Source organism: Alligator sinensis, unplaced genomic scaffold (genome assembly GCF_000455745.1).
Source record: "Alligator sinensis unplaced genomic scaffold, ASM45574v1 scaffold223_1, whole genome shotgun sequence".
Lineage (NCBI taxonomy): Eukaryota > Metazoa > Chordata > Crocodylia > Alligatoridae > Alligator > Alligator sinensis.
This window is the reverse complement of record NW_005841936.1, coordinates 1,862,850-1,885,508: the sequence shown is the minus strand read 5'-3', so window position 1 is coordinate 1,885,508 and position 22,659 is coordinate 1,862,850. Positions and strand designations below refer to the sequence as shown.

The following is a 22,659-nucleotide window of genomic DNA, read 5'->3' as shown; positions in this document are numbered from 1 at the left end:
AATGCCCTCTTTCTAATCTCGAAAACTCTTGAATTCTAACTGTGCTGCAAGTCTAAACAGGAAGAATAAGAAGTTGGTTAGTCAGAAGAATTCAGTGCCAATCGGTTTAATTCCTGTTTATACAAAATTTGATAGTAGAGAGTGAAGAATTCCAGAGAAATGAATAGATATTCCAGTAGTTGCTACTGCAATCTTCTGGAAACTCGGGTCTACAAAAATAAAAGGGCACTTATTTAAACTTATTTATTTAAAAACCAAAAAGACGTATCACAGTATTATAGCTCAAAAATGAGAACCCAGGTGCTTATGAAAGGTCTCTAAATATTTAAAAATACAGAAAGATCCTTAGGAAGGTGCCAGTGCTCAGTTCCACATTCACTTTTAAACATTCTACTGGCTGGCGCCTGTATTTTTAGGCAGTATGCCAAGCTCGTTTTTACGTACACTCCCAGGAAGGTATCATCTTTTACTTCCAATTTCCTTCTTATTTCCCCTTCACCCCTGCCTTGTCCCACCTCCCTCCCCAATAAATGGCATCACATTTAGAATGCTGCATTTATTTTTACAACTTTGATGTCTGCTCCTCTTTGGTCCCCACAGGTACAATTTTACTTCACTTTCTTCTCTTGATGCAAATAATAGCCTTCCTTTCTGACTTCATCTTTAACACCTATTCCAGTCACTATAGCAGACTATTATTTGCCTGTTATTCCAATAGTCTCACAACAGGAGCCCCCCCAACTGACTTCTCTTAATTCTTGAGCTGAAATTAGTCCTCATGTACAGAGCAAACTAATCCACAGTCATATCCTTCACTCTCCCCACCCCTATACACTGCACTTTGCCAACTGCACAACAGTTTGGGTCTTCACAATGATTCCACTGCTTTTATTGCATTATACTTCCAAAAGGAATGGTTTATTGCCAATAAACCAAACAGACTTCTCAGCTTTCAGGAGGCTCCCTTTCAAACTTAATCGTTGTATGTAGGCTAGGATTTAATGCATTGTATTAGGAAATGTGCTAACATGTGCTAGCCCATATAAGGCTAGAGTAGTGGATTCTAACACAGGCTGAACTGATACAGCATGGGCTCTGAACAATTAGACTGCTAATCTCAACTCAAGTCCGCGATATGTATTCCATGCCAGCTGATCTGTCAGGCATTTTTATGCCCTTGTTTTGTAATGTAATGAAATTAAATTTTTATAAAAGATTGTAAATGTTGCATTATTTAGATCTGCACAAAAACTTTACTGCCCCCAAATTCATATTTCACATGCTTTTACAGTGATAAATTAAATAAATGGTCCTGAGAGGTTCACTACACAGAAGTCAAGGACGACTTTCCAGACAATCAGAATGGAAGTGCAACGTTTCAATTCAAGATAAACTTTTGGACATTTCTAATATTTGTTTTCCCTATTTAATGTACCCTTTCAACAGAAGGTTAAAGAGCCATAATTTGAGAACAGCCACACTTAAATATTTGGGGCTATTAGGTAGCAGCACTGCAAAACATAATTGTTAGTATTTTTAAGTCATCCTTTGGAGAAGTTACTGTATATTGGCCTTGAGATTTTTGTGAACATGCATCCATGTGGTTATTTGCTATACAGCAAAAACACTTTTAAAAGAAATTAATATGCCCCTTTTTCTTTCATTCCTAAATTAAGTTTCCAAAATAGCAAGCACTATCTCCATATATCAGGAACAACAGATGGGATCTGTTCCCATGCATCTCCACACTTGCCTTGTCACCCTGGCTCCCTTTTAAGAGACCATCTTAAAAGTTAGACAGTAGCCTAGACACAGGAAAATTCCTGAAGAGTTAATGTCTGTTTTGGTTGGAAGGCACATTAAGATACAGGGCTGTGGGTATGCTTGTGTTTAAGAAGAACTTATTTTAAGTGTTCTAGGAAAGTTTATACAGCCTTAAAGTTACATTAAAACTGGTTCGAATATTTTTGAAAGTGAAAATTGGCAACCTTTTCACATATTTTTGAAGTTTCACATTTATTACAATCTGAGACACGAAGATAAGTGAAAAAAAACCTAATTTTAACACTAAGTGGGGTTGGGAAGCCTCATTCTGACTCTGTCAAGGGTATAAACCCACATTCAGCTATTAAGCCTCAAGGTCAAGGCCATTTCCTCTTATGTGCTACTCCTAATGCTTAAGTGTATTTGTGTCTGGTGCTCTCAACCTGCTGCCTCTGTTTATACCACTTCCTATTGCTTGTAACAGCCTCCTATACTTATCTGCTAAGAAGAGTCCCCCTCCCCTTTCCCACCCATCTCCAATTTTTTTCTGGAGTCATTCATCATTCTTCTTATCAATAATCTCTTTAAAGCTTTGCTTATCTGTGTCTTGAATATTATCAACTTCTGGGGACTTTACAAGCCTACTTTATGATACATTCCCTCTACTACTTCATTCTGTAAACCCTTATCTAATCCACAAATGGTGTTGCACTTTTCTGTGTTCCAGAACAGACTGTTACTGGTTATCAAAGTGAGGCTTACACCATATATTACTCAAGACTGCTTTGATACTTCAAATGACAGGAATCCATTGTAGCTGAATCCGAGTTAAATAAGTTCTTATATTTCTACCTAAACACTGAAATTTACCACCAACTCTCTTGGGCCTGTACTCACTTATAAACTAGACGTGTATTTGTGAAATGGCATGTAAACAAGTACATGTGCAGGAAATATTATTATTTGAAAAGAGTGGTACTGTCCTCCTTGAGGCCAGTGTCACATGCATACCTTACCTGTCATGAAAACCCCCAGAAAGAACTAGTGAAAGGTCCTGGCACAGTTAAGTTTCTGGCCTACATCAGCCCTAGCTGGGTTGCTCTGCCTTAATACATTCAAATACTTACTCTTTCTACTGCCTCAAAGTAGTTTTGTAGCTTAAATAATTAATTCTAGAAGTTTCTTATGGAGATCAAAAACCCACCTGGGCAATATTTTTCTGGGATTCAAGCACACTTTCTTCAGACTTCATTTCTTTATCTTCATCTGTTTTATATTTATTTCTACTACTACTAACTAAATATTTTGTCTTGGTAAACTGTAGTTTCCCCTTGAGCATCATAAACTCATCCTTTTCCTCTCTTTTGGCCACTTCACAAGACAGGAAAGAGATACAAAGTATTCTTTCAACTATTTCAACCTCAGTCCTGGTCAAGAGGGCCTTTGATTACATGTTGCTGTCTTGCCAGTAGATTTTATAGAGCAACACATTTTGGTTTATTGCCTCTTTCCTATTTATACTTTACAAGATTACATGGGTCTGTATGCCACTGGCACATCAGAAGAAAGTGGAGATCCTCCCCAAGATGCTCATTAAGCCATGCTAGTATCAGTTCCAACCGTGCTAAACATTGTTTTGCAAAGCAGCTCTGTGGGTTTTGCTGTTCTTCTGCTTCCTTTGAAAACAATGTAAAGTATGAACTTCAAAATAGCAGACATTCTTTCTTAGAGGGCTTTAATCAGGTTGTGTTCTCTGTGACCTAGCTGTTTGAAACATCTAACCTCCTAAACATATTGTAGAAATCCCTTTAAAAAAAAGCAGAGCTGTGGCAAGTCTCTTTTTACGCTTACGCATGCCTTCAACTGCTTTCCCCACTGGCAGAAAACACAGACTGTTCCACTGAACACTTACCTTGGAGCAATTGTGCATTGTGGCTACCTCCAAGAACAATGTTAAAAGACTTAAAGATTTAATTAAAACTATTTGCCTAGTCGAGTGGCTCTCAACCTTTTTTGGATGAGGCACCCTTCAGAAAATGCCAGCTCTTAGTTTTCACTGCTTTTTCACTACAGAAAAACAACAGAGCAATTGTTACGTTGCAAAGAACTCAGAAACACCACATCAGGGCAGAACATTTCTTTAACACTATGGATTCCTATGTGAAGCCTCTGGGTACCTGTAGATGTGCAGGATGTCTGCCCTGACGTGCTGTAACTACAATGCACTGGAGCAGGCTCAAGTCTGCTGAAGTGTGCTAATTAGCACGCTCCAGAAGTCTTGATGTCTTGTGTATTCAGTGTCCCCACACTTCAAAATGGCAGTGGAGGCATTTTAAGTAAAGCTTGTTGAATGAGCTTTAGTTAAAGTACCCCTACCACCATTTTGAAGTGCAGGAGGCTGAATACACATGATGCTGCGGGTGCTTTAACTAGAGAGGCTCCTGAGAGCCGCTCCAATTAAAGCACCCTCTTCCCAGAGCGTAGGTAAAGATGCCCTGTGAATTTATCTTGTGAATCAGGTTTGCACACCTAACAATATTAACATTGTGTGGCACCCCTGAAAAGATTTCAAGGCACTACAGGGTGCCATAGCACCTTGGTTGAGAATCACTGTCCTAGTCATTTTGATTACATATTGTCTTTATAGTCATGTACTAATATTTGTTTCTAGTAGTGGAAAACTTCCATCAATAGAAGTGATTCTGGGAGAGAAAACAACATGGATATTCAGTCTGCAACTGCTCCCTCTCCCTTCATTCTCACTTCTTCCTGAGATTGGGGTGTTCCCAGTCTGGGAAAAGTATGGGCTGTTCCAGTCTTCCTGTTCACAGGGGAAATGGAGCTCCAGGGTAAAGGCCCGCTGCCTGCTTTTCCCACCTCCTTCTGTGAGAAGGCTGTGGGCTTTGCCCTCCTGCTCAGCTCCTGGTGCCCAAGCAAAGCCCCCTGCCTACTTCTCACTCTGGGGACTTCAGAGTGAAAAGCAGAGGGTGAACAGCTGGTGACCTGCTCCTCCCATCCTCTTCTAGTCTACAGGAGGGGTGTGAACAGCTCCCCATGTGCCTTCTTCAGACCAAGGTAGGAAAACATGGGAGCCTTTCCCTGCAGATCCACTCCTTCTGGTCCCTGAGAGGAGATAAGATGTGGGAAATATGCAGATGTTCATTCTCTCCAGAGAAACTCTCCTGGGAGAGATTTCTATCTGGTTGTAATAGTTATTTTTCTCCCAGAACAGTCATTTTTGTTCCGGAAGAAAAAAAACTGGAATATCTGTACACCTGTGGTTTCTACCAGGAGAGTGGCAGTAGAAACTGAACAGGACCTATAAAGCCATGGCAGCTGTGTGCTTCTTTTTAGGAGGATACACTTCTCAATGAGTGTCAGCTAAGGTATAAGGAAATAGTGTAATTAAATATCCAGTAATGAGACAGGAAAGAAGAGACTGGGTCAAATCCGAATAGCTTCAAAATCACTGTTATGAAAACTTTTACCACGTTACTAAGTTGGATAGAATCTTAGATTCAGTTTTTAAAAAGGCTGTTCATGAGAGCAAGGAATAAGAGGGAGAATCCTTTTAACATGCTAAAAAGAGAACATATGGTTACAGATATCCTGATTGGGTGAAGTCAGTACTAAAGTACTCAGAAGTCTATATGATAAATACTATTATTAAAAACATATCATATATATTAATTGCAATCAACTAAGTTTGCTTCATATACGTGACAAAGCTGTTTAAAAAGTTGTAATTGAAACTAAAGCAGGTATTTCTGAACCTAGGGCTGAAGAAGGTCACCTTACCAAAAATGGTAATTACGATGTAGGAAGCATGTAAGCCAATTCAAGACTATCAGTTTACAACCCGTTTACAATCTTGATTCAGCTATGGAATCAAGGAAGTTATGGACTGAACCAAACAGTTTGACATTTAAATTACTGACTTAACAGGCAGAACAAAAAAATTTAAATACTGGAAGTTGGAAACCAGCAGCCAGGTATTTGGCTTTCACTGCTGCTCTGGATAAAAATGTCATTTACCTTTCAATACCAGGTTCAAATTTCTAAATAGAAGAAGAATATAAGCCAAATGCAATTGTCTGGATGGGGGGGGGGGGGGGCAGGGTCTGCCTCTTATGAACTAAATTACTCTGTAAATGAATGGATCTAACTATAAGAAAGGATACTTGTATTAATCTCCAGACATATCAAATTATGTAAGAGAGATTACGAAGAATGGCAGTTGATTTATTTGGATAAATGTAAATGAGTACTAACTTTTCAAGCCAATATCTTCCACTTATACGATCTTTTCAGGAAAGATACAGACATTACTGTTACTAACTCAATGCAGATGTTTGCCTGAAGCATAGCTGTGGTTAAACAGTAGCTAAAATGTACCTCACTAAAGAAACCATCTATAACAGAGACGGGACACTGTCTACTGTTCCTTCTGTCAATCATGGGTTCATATGTAGTTGTTACACTCTGGTGAAAAAAGTTATCTTAAATATTGTATTGCCATGATTATAAAGACAGTAAAGAATTTAAAAACATTAAAATTGTTTTTAAATGAAACATTTAAAAATATTTACATTAATATTAAGGGTACAGCCAATAATGAAAACATCCCTGTTTTAGCCATCCTGCAGCACAGTAATGTACTGAGGAAGCCTGCCAAGAATCAGGAGTACAGTACTCAATGCAGAACAATGGTGGCATCACTTCCAAGTATTTCAAATCAACAGTGGAAGTTAGATATGGGTAGGATTATGGATATTTCTTATTAAATATTACTCTGAACTATCAATTTGTGCTTACACACAAGCTTGCAAGAACACCACAGTCCAACTAGAGTTATTCTCCACCTCTCTTCGCACTTCCTTTACTTTCATTTGTGCTTTGTAAATGTCTGCTCTAGAACATGCACTGCTAAATTATACCACCAGTGGTCTTTTTAACCTAATATCCTGTCTTTCATGTTGGCTAGATATTTCAGAGGAAAAGAAAGGAAGTCCCACATCATGCAGTCTTGGAATAATCCGTGTCCTAGGGACATTTTTTCCTCCCCTCAGCCCCACAAACTTTTACTAGTTAGGAACTGATTTATGCCCAGATACCCCAGTGTTTATCTGTTCACCATTATATATATTAAAATTTTCTTTTGAAATTCTGAAAACTTGTATCCATATACACAATTATTTTTCTTCTTTCCTTACAAATCTTACTTAGCTCTCAGCCTCAATATCTTGTACAAATAGTATCTTCTGACTAATTATACTTACAATTATTTCCTCCTATTTGTTACAAGTTTGACATTTTCAGTATTATTGGATGTTCTGCTATATCTGCATTGAGAGGTTGTTTTCTACTTTTTCAAGTAACTGTGGTTTCTGAACACCTTCAAAGCAGTCATTGTCTGCCTGAGCCAGAAATTTGGTGGGTTGGGGCTATGCATAGGGAAGCAAGAGCCTTAAGAAGTACACACCTGCAGCTTCTTATCTAAGGGAAGAAAGCTACTAATAAAATTGCTGAATTATATTTTTCGGTTTTGTTGCACAGCTTTTCAGATTACTATCAATTCCATATTACAGTACCTATGAAGTACGCACTACATTTTGCATTTATATACAGTGAATTAATCTACATCCCTTTCACTGGCAATTTATTGGTGTGGCACCTAAGCTACTTTAGAAAACAGTTAACTTGTGACATATGTGGCCATTTTTATAGCACACTGCCATTGGAAATACTCAAGACACTCATTGCTATGGCATCTGGGTGACTGTAGACATTTTAAAATTAAAAAAAGTAAGATTTCCAGCTAGTGGGGCTAAATGCAAAATAAAGACTCACTTCACCTGCCAGAATATGGATAAACCAATTACTAATTCATCTGGAATTAATTTCTAGAGTATTATACACATTAGAAATAACTTTAAATAAGATTGTTCTTATGCTATTAAATCTCTGTCCTTTGCATCACTTTACAGAAGCAAAGACCAACCACATTAACACAAAATGACTTAAAATCTTAAGAACAGCACAGTTAACAAAATAACTTTTGCTGTCGACTAAAAATAAGAAAAGCACTAGCTGACAAACAGACGCTGAAAGATTTGAAATCCTTTTAGAGGCAGTGGGCATATTCCTGCTAGATGTCAAAACAGATGTCATCTGCCTTAGCATTTAGCTGGAAGGTACATATTATGTTCATCCTGCTTTTGGCGCTCATCCCAAAGAATCAACCTTTCCCTTCTTATATCCACTGCAGCTTTAGACCATCCTGAATCTCTAATATTTTCCCCCAAATCCTTTATAATAGCTACAAAGTAGGGGAAGTAGACATGTCTGCTTTTAGCAAACAGGAGGCTGAAATATGAGCAAATTCTAAAAATGTTTCCCAATTTTTACCTTAAATGTACCACAGTTATGTCCTGTTTAATTGCAAATTTTGTAGTAGCTTGAACTGCACAGGAATTTTGCTGAAATGAGTACTTTTTTAAACTTCAAGAAAGCAATGGAATTCATGAAGCCACAGACTTCAATGCCAAATCATTGAAGAAGTCATGGGAATTTGCCACAGAATTTATTTCTCATGTGTTAGTACATAGGGGTCTATCTGTAAAACAGGTAATGTTTTACAGTGTAATGTTGTGTAGTGTCTGTACCAGCTAATCTGAGAGAATAGTGAGCAGATTTCTGTAATAATTTTTAAAAAGAACTTGTATTTTGTCACTAAATGCACAGTAGTACCACAATACCATGTATTCAAGAGTGTCTGCATGTAACAACTTTTAAGTAAAATAAAATTTGATTCGTCAGATAAAGGAAACTTTCAAGTCATAAGCAATAACAAAATACTCATTAAGAAATTATTGAGATTTTAAAAGGTCAACAAAAGGGTTTCTTCTTGAGGCAAATTCAAGCTTTTTTGTCTCCCCACCCCATTAAAATAAACACATTAGGCCATAGACGAGCTACATTCTTTAAACTACTTTAGGTGTTAGCTTTGTCCACTACAGGTACCATCTCATTGGAAATAAAATCTAAGCATTGAATTCAGCCATTCTGAAGCTATACAATGCCTAGGTATGGTAGGAATGTTGACATGTAATGCACACAAAATTTAAAGATTACAAATATATGCCGTAGAAGCATATTAGTTGGTCTTCAGAAGTATTCCAAGTGCAAAGCAATCAAAGCTTCTGCTGATTTAAAAGGTAATTTGACAGAGATGAACAATGCAAATTCTCTTCTAAAAGGTAGTACAAGTGGTAACCTTTGGAAATGTTCTTCCCAAAAGATACATTTGAAATAATAAGTAGAAATGTTTTAAACAATCTGTAGTTTTAGCAGTAACACCAAAAATGCAAGCATCCTCTTGAACAACAGCAGCACAAATTATATTCATTCCAAAAAGAGGAGTTAATTAGGGGGGAAAAAAAGAAACAAAATAAAATAGTTTAAATAAAATGTTTTAAAATTTGCTCAAAACATACACTGCTCTTGTATGTGGAAAACAAGACCTTAGGGGTGTAACACTAGAAGTTTAGTGACATGACTCTTGGGAGTTTCAGTAACAAAAGTACTGTTTTTTCTCCAGCATACTGTATGTCATAGGAGAAAGAGAAAGAGGACACCAAAAATACTGTCCTGATCTTTTCACAGTGAAGTAAAAACTTATCTGACAGACATTTACAAACTATAAATCTTAGAAAACTTTATAGAGGCAAATTTTTAATACCTGAAGTGCCATAATAAATATATAGACTTGTATTGGTAGTAGTTTATCATTAATTTAGTAACAGACCTCCCCAACTACTATTTCGCAGCAGTTAATTAGGAACAAATCTCAGGGGGTGCACAAAGACAAGTAAACAATAGTCACATAACTTCTGCAAAAATAGAAACAGAGGATTTAAGGTGTGGAATTTAGGGAGAAAAAATGTCAATTTTTATTAGAGTTTAAAAACTGCAAGCAGTGATCAGTGTAACTATACTATGAATCCTACAATACACCGAGTTTTATTTTTAACAACATAATGATAAAAATGTTTTCTCTCCATTGTACTTGTCCTTTTAAAAAGCTGATCTGTTATATTGAGACAAGTTGGTTACTAGTCCACATTTAAATGCACTGTCTAATGCAGCTCTACTGGCAAATGCCTCAGTAGGAGTATGGCTTATACTTGGCAAGGAAGTTCTTTTGCCAGCAGATGGTAATGTTTCCTTGAAGAATACATTACACTGGCAAAAAGATTTTTTTTGGTAAAAAAAATGTCTATGTTAGGTTTTGCGTTTAGTCAGTATAGCTATGTCAACTGGGGCATGTGATTTTTCAAGAGTCCTAGCTGTCATTTATGGTGGCAAAATTTATGCTTAGACCAAGCTTTAACTTTTCCTCCTTATAAGGGAAGATATATATAATGCTAAACCTAAAATATTTCACTCATGAAGATTGGTTCTCCAACCTCCATTTAGTTTATGGATTCAAAGAAGAATCCTTTTACAGGCTCCCTTCCAGACCCAGCTGGTGAGGGGCTGAGGTGAGAACATGGGGATGAACATTTTCATTCCCAAAAAGGATTTTTGAATCTTTGGGCGGACCAGGTATTTATGAACCCCATGGTCTAAAGTTCTAAAGAAAATGTATCTTCCTTTGATGTCTCAAGTAAACTGTATTTGTGATTTCTTCTGCATTCACTTAACTACCGGTAAAACAGATGGTTTACAATACAAGTTCACATCCAAATATGAAGGAGAGAAGTGAAGAGGCACCACAAGCCAAGTACCTTGAGTTACTCAAAGAAAAGGAATTGAATCTAAGGTAATTGATTCTTTTTCACTAGGAACTATTAGACTCATAGGTACACATTAGGCAGCAAAGCTGGGGACAGTTCAGATTACAGCATATATGATCATGATTGCTTCTAGAAAAGAAGGAAACTTTAAATTAAAATGTTAATATTTTTAATGTATTAAAATAAAACAAACCCTACACACTCATTTCTTCCTGACAATTTAAAGACACAAAAGTACTTACCCCTTGGAGCCCTTGAAACTGAATTGAGGGTCGGGAAGAAATAAGTTCCTATAAAATAAAATTAAAAAAGCTGTGAAAAAACTGTTATCAAATGTATGTAGACTACTGTACTATCAACCTGAAATGTATTTGTATTTGTCATTACAGGATATTTTGAACAGACACTTGAGCTGTCTCTCTTTTACTAACAAATATATGCTAAAAAACTACATTATATCAATTTTCTGATTATACAAGCATTAAATGTAACCTTGAATTTCAATCCCGATAGGCAAATAAAGTTTATTAATAAAAATGAAAACCTGAACCGTGTAATAAAGGCTCAGTACAAAAGTACCTATAGTTCATACAGAGACAGATGTTATACTTCATAGACCTCAAACTTTAAATGAGCTGAAGTATTTAAAGTAAAATATAATTCAAATTGTGTTTATTTCAATCCAAGTATAATAAATAAAAATAATAATAAATGACGAAAAAACTATTAGCATCGTTTCAAACTATGTAATCTGAATGATTTAGGGTCCAATTTTAGTAATGTAATGAGTCCAGAGAGAAGAATACAAGCAGATTTTTGGAGGTATTAAGTCTCTGTTCCTCCCTATGAAATCAGGGTAACATGCAGAGCAAAGGTAACTGTACTGCATATCACGGTCAACAATTCAGTATTCAAGGGATAAAATAAATCAGAACAAGTGAACTACAGACAGAGCTGTCCCTAGGGGTGTGCGGGACCCGGGGCATATCAGCCTGTGTGGGGCCAGGGGGTGGGGGTGGCAACTGCCTGCAGAAGCCAGTGGTGGCAGTAAGGGTGGTAGTGGTGGTGGCGACCACCCGCAAAAGCTGGTGGTGGTGGCAGGGCCTGTATGGCACTGTGCATGGGGTGGGCCCCTCAAAGCACGGGGCCAGGGCGGTTGCCCCCATCTGCCGCCCCCCTCCAAGGACAGCTCTGACTACAGAATCTACTTGTTCTTGAATACAGAAGTATGATGAGAGGCAACTACTCAACATAAAAGGAAGAACAATCTTTCATCCTTTCATTAATTGATATATACTATTTACAACAAACTACTAGGAATACATTACTTGAAATCATCAACAAGGGACTCCAAAATAAATAACCAAGCAAATAAAAAAAATACTTGGCACAGAGACTTATCATGAAAACAGTACAGTAGTTAGAAACAAAAACAATTTGGGAGACCAGGAGTAGAGGAAGGAAAATATCCGTTTGTGAAACTAGAATTTGTTCCTTAGTTTAAATATTATTAACATGGAATTAAGGGTAACACCATAAAATGATGAATTTCAAAAGCTCTGTTAAATCCTTAGACTTAAGAGTGTTTAATAGGTCGATACTTAAATAGACCACAGCAAACCTGGATAAAAATTGGGAAAGAAAAAAAGTACATTCTTGGGACTGTAAAAAGAGTTGTCATAGAAAGATTAAGGAAATGTAATTTTTGTCTTGTAATAGCATTGCAGGACTGTTATAAGACAAAGAACCCTCTGTTAGGAAGAAGGTATGCTATGGAAGCAAACAATTATTAACACCAATTCAGAAAATTAAATTCTGTTAGACCATTTAATGGTACTTTACTTTAAATGGCCTATACTGTGGGATTATTTTTAAGCAGCAAAACTGTAACAGGTAAATTAAACAAAATAATTATTAGGGGTGTACGGATAGAAAATGTGGAGTCCAACAGCCAATTAAGGAGGCATATCAGTCAATACCGATCTGATTATCAATACAGGTGTGTCCAGCTGGTAAGTCTGTTGTGGTGAATAGGGAGTAGGGAGGGAAGGAGTGTGGTGGGGGTAGATCAACGCCCCCTGCAGAGAGGGAGGGAGTGGGGCTGGGACAGACACTGCTCAGCCGGGGCAGGGTGAGTTCCAGGGTGGAGCTGTGGCTTGTTGTGGGGGTGTGGCTCCCACTGCTGCGTACATCCTGGGAGGGCACAGGGAGAGGCGTATGCCCCCCTGATCTGCGTGAGGTGGGATGGGCGGGCTGCAGCTGCAGGCTGGAGCCAGGGCTGTGCCAGGCTCTGGGTGGGCTGTGGCAGTGCTGGGTGGGGGGTACAGGGAGGGGCTGAAGCCACCCCAAATGTTCCTGCTGTCCCCCCATAGTCCCCCTCCCAGCACCACCGCCCACTGGGCACAGCCCTGGCTCATCCTGGTGCATGGGTGGAGACAGAGTTTGAGTTGGGGCTGTGCTGGGTGGGCGGGCGGTGCTGGGAGGGGGGAATTGGGGGGGCTATGACAATTTGGGGTGGCTGCATCCCCGCCCGTAGCCCCCTTCCAGCATTGCCGCTGCCCGCTGAGACGAGCCCAGCACAGTGGGAGGTGAGCAGCAACCGCCCGCAGGCACCTGCAGCGATGTTGATGAGTGGCTTACAGACGGCAGCAGCAGTGGCAAGAGGGGAACAGGTGGTGACCGCCTGCAGTAACCCCGCATCAGCGTATTTTGGGGTGGGGGGAGGGGGACATGTGCCTCCCCTGTGTGTCCTTTACAAGTCGTCTATGTACCACAATAATGGGACTGGGCACATGGATACAGATCTACTAGAAACGATGTCTCTGCCCAAACCAGAACTGAAATCAAGGTTCCTAAGCCAAATACTCCTCTTTTATAAGAAAATATCCATAGAACTCACTTTGCCTGCCATTCCCCTCCCTGCAACTTGTTAACTCATGTAGCATAGCACTATTAGCATGCTGTGCAAGGTGGGGCGGGTTTGGGTTTTGGGTTTGTTCCTTTTTTACTTGCAAATTTAATTAAAGAACAACCCCCCCACTCTTAAAATAACACTGAGGTTCCAAAATCAACACAAGTAAATTAGGAGATGCAGATGCACCTTAATTTACCATTCTCATATTTAAAATATTAGGATACAGTTATTCTTTCATGATCACAGAGCATCCCTACCTCATTCAATGCACAGGACAAACAGTTTGCAGAAAACTCATGGGAGCTGTGCCGCAAAAGATACCATTAACTGTACAACACTGCCTTGTATGCAAAAGTTAGAAAAAGTATAGCAAGTGTGACATGACACCTGCTTAAAAAGTTGGAGTCTACTTTAGAAAACATCATTCTCTTTTCAGCTCTGCCAGAATTCCCATGTGATAATGGTCAATTCATATAACCTTTTAACAGGTGGTTGCTACTTGCAAATTATTATATCTTAGGTGCCCAACTCAAGATTGGAGGCTTGATTTACAGAACAAGTGCTGATCACTCACAACTGTAAAACAAGAAAATGGGAGCCATGACTGTGTGTGTTATAAAATACTGAAGTTCTTTGGGAAGGAGAAAGAAAGCAAGCCCCTCACACAGTTGTTTACATTTTTGTACATAAAATTAGTGAATATCTTTGACTAAATGCATTTCAGCTCTCAGTGTGGAGAAGACCAAGGGAAGATTTCACAAATCTTCAAATACTTGAAGGGTGGTTATAAACAAGATGGTGATGGACTATCTTCTGTAGTAGCAGGAGACAGGGCAAGGAGTAAGTCTCAAATGTGAACAAAGGAAATTTAGGTTTGATATTAGGAAGAACTCTCTCACTATAAGGGTGATTAACAAACTATCCAGAAAGGTTGTGGAATCTTCACCTCTGAAAGTTAAAAGTAGGCAGGACACATTTGACTGGAACGAATGAACCTGCTTTGAGCATGGGACTGGATTAGACCATCTCCTGAGGTCCCTTCCACCCCTACTTTTCTGATATTCTATCTGTAACAGGAGATGTAATATTACTTGATTAAGGAGTTGTGAAGAAAGTAAATTCATCACTAAAAGGTATGGTAACCTAAAATCCCATGAAGAACTTAGGTTTGTATTTAATACAGCAACAGTCTGCAACTTTTTTTTTTTTTTTTTAAACCTATGAGCCAGATTGACTCAGTTTGGATCAGAGGCAAAAAGGGAGGTACTAGGACCCAGCCTCTGCCACTTTCTTTCCCTGGAGTGGTATGGGAAACTGTTGTGCTTCTCACCATGCTAGCATGGAAAAGTGACTGCTGCACAAACCTTGGCCACCAAATACCACTGAAACCCCATGTCTCTGTGCCAGATCAAATATCTTTTCAGGCTACAAGGTAGCTGGCCCCTGCAATAATAGATTTGGAGGCTTCTGTAGGGCAGGGTTTTCCAACCCCCAGACCGTGGCTGGGTACTGGGCTGAGAAGGGTTGGCTACTGTGGACCAGAAGTGACCAAGGACTGGCAGACTGCGGACTGGAAGTGATTGGCATACTGTGGACTGGCAGACAACCCTTTTTTATACACAGTATAAAAAAAAGGTTGGCTCCCTGCCCGCAGTATGCCAGTCACTGCTGGTCTACAGTCACTTCCAGTACACTGTTTGCCGGTTCTCAGCATAAAAAGGTTGGGAACACCTGCTGTACAGAATAAGGCTAGAGCAATACACTGAATGATTAGGCTTAAAAGAAATGACTCGCTTCTCATTTACCATATTTTTCTACATACCACATACCTCATATAGGACATACACCTTTGTTTTGGGAAGGCAGAATGAGAAATAAAAGTTCCAGTCACACCTGAATGCTGACTGCATTTCCATTCTGGCATGGAAATCAGCTTCCTTGCTTAAAGCATGCATACACATTTCAGATGGCTATTTTTTGGGGGGGAAAAGACTGTGTGGTATACAAATAAACATGGTAATAAACACCATCCACAATGAAAGAGGCAGGGGTCATGTGAAAAAAAAAAAGTAAGGGACTGTGTAATGGAACACTGGCTTCCTTGTGTGTATATATTTTAGGAGGCAAACTAAGGTAAATTTGCAACTTTAATTCTCAAATCTCTTAATTTGAACCAACACTGCAACCTTAACATTCTTTCAGTGTTCCCAAGTTTTAGATAAGTATTTTATCGTCTTGAACTATGCAGTTAAAATGGTTACTTGAAGGATTGCATAACCCTTCCCGACACCCATCGTATTTCCCACCAACCAGGCTTTCTGACCTCTCCTAACCTGCCCTCCGTATCCTCACCCAATCATGCAATCTTTTGAAACTTCGCTTCTTGACAGTCATCCCCCAAGGCTGCCACACTGTTGGACTCTCAGGATACTATACCTAATCTAACCACTTCCACTGCTCTGTTTCCTATCTCCAGTATGTCTAGCTGAAAGTCCTTCAACGTATGTACCAAGTTTGGGCTTTTAGTTCTTAGAGTCAGCCAAGCTACATCAGGGACTGCTTCATCTTTGAAAAATGGAGACCACTCTGACCACTCTTTGTGAATCGGCTCAGAATCACAAAAAGCTACTGCTTCCCTGTATTTCAGGTAAAGCATTCCTAGGTCAGTGGCTAGAATCATATAGAACTCACTATTTGCGAAAGCTGGTAACACTGCACACAGCCAAAAACCTGTCCAACGAAAAACTTTCATGATGATGGAACTTAAGCTGCATCTAACAGTTAAAAAACAAAACAAAACAAGAAAAAAACCTTGAAGTCAATATAACGACTTGCATTTTCTCACTTTCACAGTAAACTAACCTTTCCACTATGTTGTATTTAAAAAATCCCAAAAAACAAAACACACAAAGTAAATTCAGCATAACAACTCTAGCCTGAAAAATTAAATCTAGCAACATCTTAAAAGCCTGGTAACAACCAAAATGGTAAGCAGAAAAAATGAGCCATATTCCTAACATTTTGGTTGTTTCATCTAGCTTCCTTTTTGACCCACTTTGAAATCAAGGGCGATAAAGAAATGTAGACTGATACAAAAAAAAAAAAAAGATCCGTTTATACCACGCTTCAAGTTTAGTTATCCATAATTTTCTCCCTCATAGATAATTATCTGCACCAAGCACTACTTTGCATACATAAATGTTTATTAAGACACCATTCAGCACCATATGAAGCTTCAAAGGTCAAGAATTTAATTTTCAGTTTAACAGTATCATGAGAACTTAAGAAATGTGTTTTGCCAAGTAGTATTTAGATATCTCCTGTAAACACCTAAAATACCCTGAGTTTCTTTCTTAGACTCTCAAAAACATGAGCAAAACCAATGCAAAAAAGTCCTATCTTCAAAAGTGGAGGAAAAAATACAGGTGTTTTTAACTTAGGATGAAATGCTTGTACAAACAAGGCAGTTCCACACCACACCTTACCAGGTCAAGTTAGACACCGAGCAAGAACCTAGTCCTTAACAACCCAGCAACTGTTGTTAAAATTAAAGAGTATTTTATCATGCCTTTACTGTGAAGGTAGGCACATTTTTACATGAAAGTAGCATAACTTATATGCTCTGAGATTCTAGAAGTGATGAGACAGAAGTAGTTTTTAAACACTGACTAGAAACATCAACTTCCAGCTTGTAGGGGGAAATAGGGCATTTACTTTGACTAGCTGCATCAAGGTTAAAGCTACCTATCTTAAGATTTCTACAGCACTCATTAACTACAGGTATGATAAAATCCTAACATACTGCAAGAGATTTTTTTAATAGGATATAACATACCACATGCATATTTCCCCCAAGAATTAGTCTGCCAAAATTGGAGCGCATGTCTTAAAGTGGGGAAACTGATTTTTTGCCCAACAGAAGACTGTAGACTCTAAGATGGCTGATGCTTTTTTTCCTTCTCTCACCACAAGCTTGGAGAGGGGCAGAGTCCAGTCTTCAGCAGCAGCAGCAGCAGCAGCAGCAGCTCTCATTTTAACCCTTTCATGTCACAATTGGAGCAGGGACAGGACCTAACCTTCAGCTCATTCATGCTCTTCTTTGCCCTGCTCAGGCAAAAGCAGACAATTCAGCTGTGAAAGGTTAAAACTAGCTTTTCCTGAACCGGAAAGGGAAGGTGAGTAAACTGAAGATTAGGCCCTCTCCCTGCTCCATGCAGTCAAAACTGTGGGGAAAAAAAATCTCTTAATTCTGCCTTCCACAAAACAAGGTGCACTGTCTTATTTGGGGATGTGTATGGTGCATACAGGGAAATATGACAGATGTGGACTCCAAGTATTTGCATTTTGGTGCCACAAGATATTGCAAGTTATTGTCCCCACCTTACTCAAGAGTAGCCAAACCCAACCAATCTATCAGAACTCAGGTGTTTTTAGAAAAATGGGCACAGAGTTGGCATGTGTTAATAAAACACAGAAAATGTAAGGAAGCATTCTTGGCTGAGCAGATGTAAGCAATCCATAGCATTCTCTGAGAGTAGTTCCCGTGTAAGAGGTTCTATATAAAAGTTCAGTGTTGGTCTTCTGATGTAAAATTTAGTTTGATATTCTTTGCAAAGAGTTCTGTGTCTCAGACTGTTTCACAAAGCACTGAGTCAGACATTGTAATGCAGCAATTGTGTAGGCTAATGCAGTAGCCATTATGCTCTTAGAATAGCTCAGAGCATTTCACACAAGCCAGTTTTCAATTCAGAGAAAGAATGCTGGCTGAGGCACCAGGGTTATCCATTTCAGTTTGAGAGACTGCCATATAGGATCCTTAAGTTTCTAGCAGAACAGGAACCAACAATGACTAAATGGACCTTTACATTATCTGAAGGACAGCACTTCTGATAGAGCTGCTTTTTTTCTTCATACAAAATGAAAGTAATTTTGCACTGCAATATTTTACCTAAGGCTAATGTCAAATTCTGATTATGGCCCCATGACTTTTTGATCTCTTTTGTATCATAATGCATTAACAAAAGACCCAAGTTCAGCTTCTGAACAGCAACCTGAAGTCCAAAGACTGACAGTAGGGGGCAAGCTTTATTTGGCAGGGATGCTGCAGAGCAGAGAGGTCAAGCAGCTTCTGTGGTCAAGCAGAGAAGCTGCATGTCCTCGGCAGTAAATGCAAGTGACCAACTGCAAAAGGAACAGAGTGAGAGGGAAGGGAAGGTACAGGAATAGAGAAAGTTCTGTGGGTGTGAGTGCAGGAAGATGGCTGGAGAAATAATTCAGGGCATGTTTGGACTGCAAGATTACCGAGCCCAGCAGCAATCCCAGGAAACAAGCCAAGCAGCTCTGCGCAGTCAATTAATTGCCTGTACCGAAAGGAGTATACTAGAACAGTGCTAAGGGTAGGCTAACTGGCACCGATTCTTAGCACTGCTAATTAGCCTAGCTTTTTTGGTATCATGTAGCCTTTGCTATTTTGGTCTAGTTCTGGTCCACACAGGGGCACACAAGGAACACTGGAAGGAAGTGCTGCCAGCATGTAAACTTGCAGTATAGAAATGGCTTCAGAATAATCCTTGGGGGAGAGGCTACTACACTGGTAGGAAGACATAAGCTGTTCAGTGGATTGTATTTGGAGCAATGTTACATCACCACTAATATAGCTCATCTTCTGCATCAAACACACATTTAGGCAAATTTTACCTAAGGTTGAACCCTAAGTTTCACTTTGTATCTAAATATTCATTTTTTACTAATAGGTGCGTAAATATATAATATATATAAATGTTTATATATCTTATATTATTATATAAATATACAAATATATAACTATAACAAATGCCTTAGTGGAGCTACTCTGCACTCTTATTTAGCTGCTAGCTTTGGGGATACAAGACCACCACACTTATATTCCTCTGGGTTTGCTATTCATTGTTTAGGCAGAGAATCAGTCTCCTTTTAAGTCTCAAGCTCTATACACACATATGGCACTATATAAATAACTCAAATCCCAGCTACCACCCCTGTGAATAAGGCTAATTATCTACCAACAATTTTCAAGTAAGTTGGCTCAACAGACTGAACAAAGAAGAGTTGATAATTAGCACATTTGAAGTTATGTGCATAATGAAAATCTTATATACTTTGATACACACATAACTGGTCTCACAGGAGACTAGAGCAAAAATCCACTGGAAGCAAGATACAGGTCAGAGGACTACAGAAGCTGAAAAAGTCCATAAAGTTATCCAGATCTCATCTCTGTTAACTAGTTACTTCTAAGCATACATTTTTCTAGTGATCTATCCAGTCAAGCAACACATCAAAAAACCTGATTAAAAAAAACAGTGTACTAGTTTTTTAATTAGCCATTTAAATTGCATAAACTCAGTGTAACCATAATGAAGTAATCCACAAACTATGTAAAAAAAAAAAGAGAGAGAGAGAACATCACAACCCCTTAAATTCACACACAGAAATCAGGAAAGGTCCGAATGATGATATTGGCTTGTAATTAGTCATATTATTTCCACAGGACCCCCATGTCATTCATAACACTTTCTGAACAGCGCTTATTTATAACGTGCTATTCAAAATTGTATTTTTTTCCTGTGTTCAGTATGTGACCCCATGCTTTGTTTACTATGCATTATACGTATACTACTTTGAAGGCAAAACTAATTTCCTCATAGGCTTTTTTCCTCGGTACTCATCGCCATTGTATCTGGCTGCTACATAGACAACAATGAAGTTATCGTCAAAAACACCACAGGAAGATGATTGGTTTTCAACTATTCTACAGTTGTGGAACTCAAGAGGAGAAAAATTAAAATAAAAGATATTTGCTAATTATGGATGCCCAATTTAAGAACAGAATTTTTAGTCGTTAACATTATACAGCACTTTGCATTCAACCACAGCTCCCTCTGACTTCAGCTGTAACCAAGTTCTCAGCATTTCTGCAGATTAGCCCCCAGACAATGAACACACAATCAGAGGTCATTTGTAAAATGTATGGTTTAAATGACCTGACTAACATAACAAAGGAATGCTGGCATAGGTAGGGGTAGAAAGAATCCCATTTTCAAGGGCAGCATTCAACTGCCATAACAACTCTTCCTACGGTCCCATGTCTCAGTCTCTATACACCTCCCAACATCTGCAACAAACAATACAGCAATCATATAAGCAGTCTCCTTCACATAGGTAACTCATCCCAAGAGCACTGTCCATCCTGCAGTCACAGATGCAGGGGTGCAGTGGGGGGGTTGGGGAGGAGGAAGGGAGGGGCAAGGGAAATGTATAGCAGCTAGTTATAAAAAAACCCAAAAAACACTGTTATATGCACTAAAATTGTGATTTTCTAAACTTGAGTGCTGGATTTCTAACCTTTGTGTTTAACTTCCTAGATGTTTAAAACTAAAAACAGAGTCCTTCATAAGGCAAAGCAATACATTTTTAATCAGCAGCACTGGAACCTTTAGATCCACACTTCATACCATTCTCTCCAGCTAAGAAAGCAAACGGTAGAAGTAGTAGATTGCCCTTCTCTATGCAAACTAGCCCAGAGGGGAACGAGACATACATTACTTTGCCAGTATATTTCACTGATATTTGCTTACAGTAGTGTAAAACAAAGATTCACAAATCTTGGATTCCACTCCTGCTATGTTTTGTCATTACCTGACCTCTCCCAGCTCATCTGACCAATGGGTAAGAGCAATGAGTCTTTTTCCTTACTGGGGTCAAATAAGTTTTCACCAAGTAGAAAGCCCCTATTTATATAATCAGTTTAAAATAAATGATTCCACAATGCATCATTCTTGCATCCTTCCTTTCTAAAGGAATGCATTCTAACGCATCCTTTCTTTCTAAAGGTAGGGACATTCTTATTCACTGACTTGCCTTTAAAAAACACCCAGAGTAATCTGCAATATTCCTATTGCCTTTACAAGGTAAGCAAAGATTACCCAAATCTTCACTGAACGTAGAAGTCCTGTAACAGCTCAGCTCCACCCATCGATGGAATACAAGTGTGAACAGCGCTCAAGCATTTTTACTGTCATGTCACCTAACCCCATGCCTACATAATGCTACATTATGTAGCACTACCAACTGCCTGTCAAGAATGCTACATTATGTAGCACTAGCGAATTCCCCTGGGGGTGGGGGGGTAGGAAAGCTTGCTAACCCTGACCCCCCTGCCCTGTGCCACTACCACCTTCCAGGAACAGGGGGGGCAGGGGGAAGCTTGCCCTGCCATCCCCCTCCACCAGCACCATGCGCCACTGCCTCCAAGGAGCAGGGCCGGGGGGGGGGCTGCCGCCACCTCCTGTCCACAACGCTCTTGGACCACTCTGATTGGTTGTTTCAGTAACCAATCAGAGTGCTCTAAGAGTGTTACAGACAGACAAACAGACAGACTAAGCCCTTTTTTATATTCGAATTGCCTACATAAACAGTAGTAAAAAATGCCAGCAGTCACCCTAACACCATCTACAGTAGTGCTCCAACTGCTTTTACCAACACTGGAATTACAGTTTTACTATCACCAGTACAAGGTTATTTCCAGACAGCTGATGCACAGTAGGACTTTTTGAGTTTATAAGCATGCTTAAAAGTGCACCTGTCCATCAATTCTAGGATCTCTGAGGGATGCGTTTCTGATACTGCCTCCTACCTTTTTTATCCCAACCAAGATGCATTGTTGACAGGACCTCTAATGATAAGAGAAAGATTGGGATTTGTCGCAACATAAATTAAGATGATATACTCAGTTTTTGGAAATATGACCTCTTTGGTTTTTTGTTTTTTTTTTTAACACAGCAGATGACTTCTACATCCTTGCATTAAGAAATCATTAATTGTGCAAGCAAGGCAGGCCTTTGGCTTAGCAGCTGTAATAATATGGAGCAAATACTTCTGCCTTTTGCATGTGAATCACAAGGGTTTTTAAAAAATATATTTTTGTCAGGCTGACTATAATTGGGAGAGATATTGGACAAGCTTTTGGGCACAAAACACCCTTCTTTTCAGGTTTTTCTACAGGTGGAGAACTTGAGGATAGAATTGCTGAAGAAGGGTGCTTTGTGCCCAAAAATCTGTCCAACATCTCTCCCAATGATATAGTCAGTCCACTAAAAAAATGGCATAAATCAATCCAACAATCTCTCCTCCAAAAAACAAACA

General features: G+C 39.1%; 1 protein-coding gene across 3 annotated transcripts in view; it reads right to left on the bottom strand.

Moving 5' to 3' along the window:
- ELL2 (elongation factor for RNA polymerase II 2) overlaps nucleotides 1–22,659 on the bottom strand; it is a 70,470-nt gene that overhangs the window by 41,409 nt on the left and 6,402 nt on the right. For 2 of the 3 annotated variants that reach the window (XM_006019701.1, XM_025199106.1), the window contains exon 2: nucleotides 10,805–10,852. In XM_006019701.1, the coding sequence (XP_006019763.1) occupies nucleotides 10,805–10,852 (48 nt within the window). Of the gene's footprint in view, nucleotides 1–10,804; nucleotides 10,853–16,167; nucleotides 16,259–22,659 lie in introns of those variants that run through there. The other variant, XM_025199107.1, reaches the window with a different exon arrangement.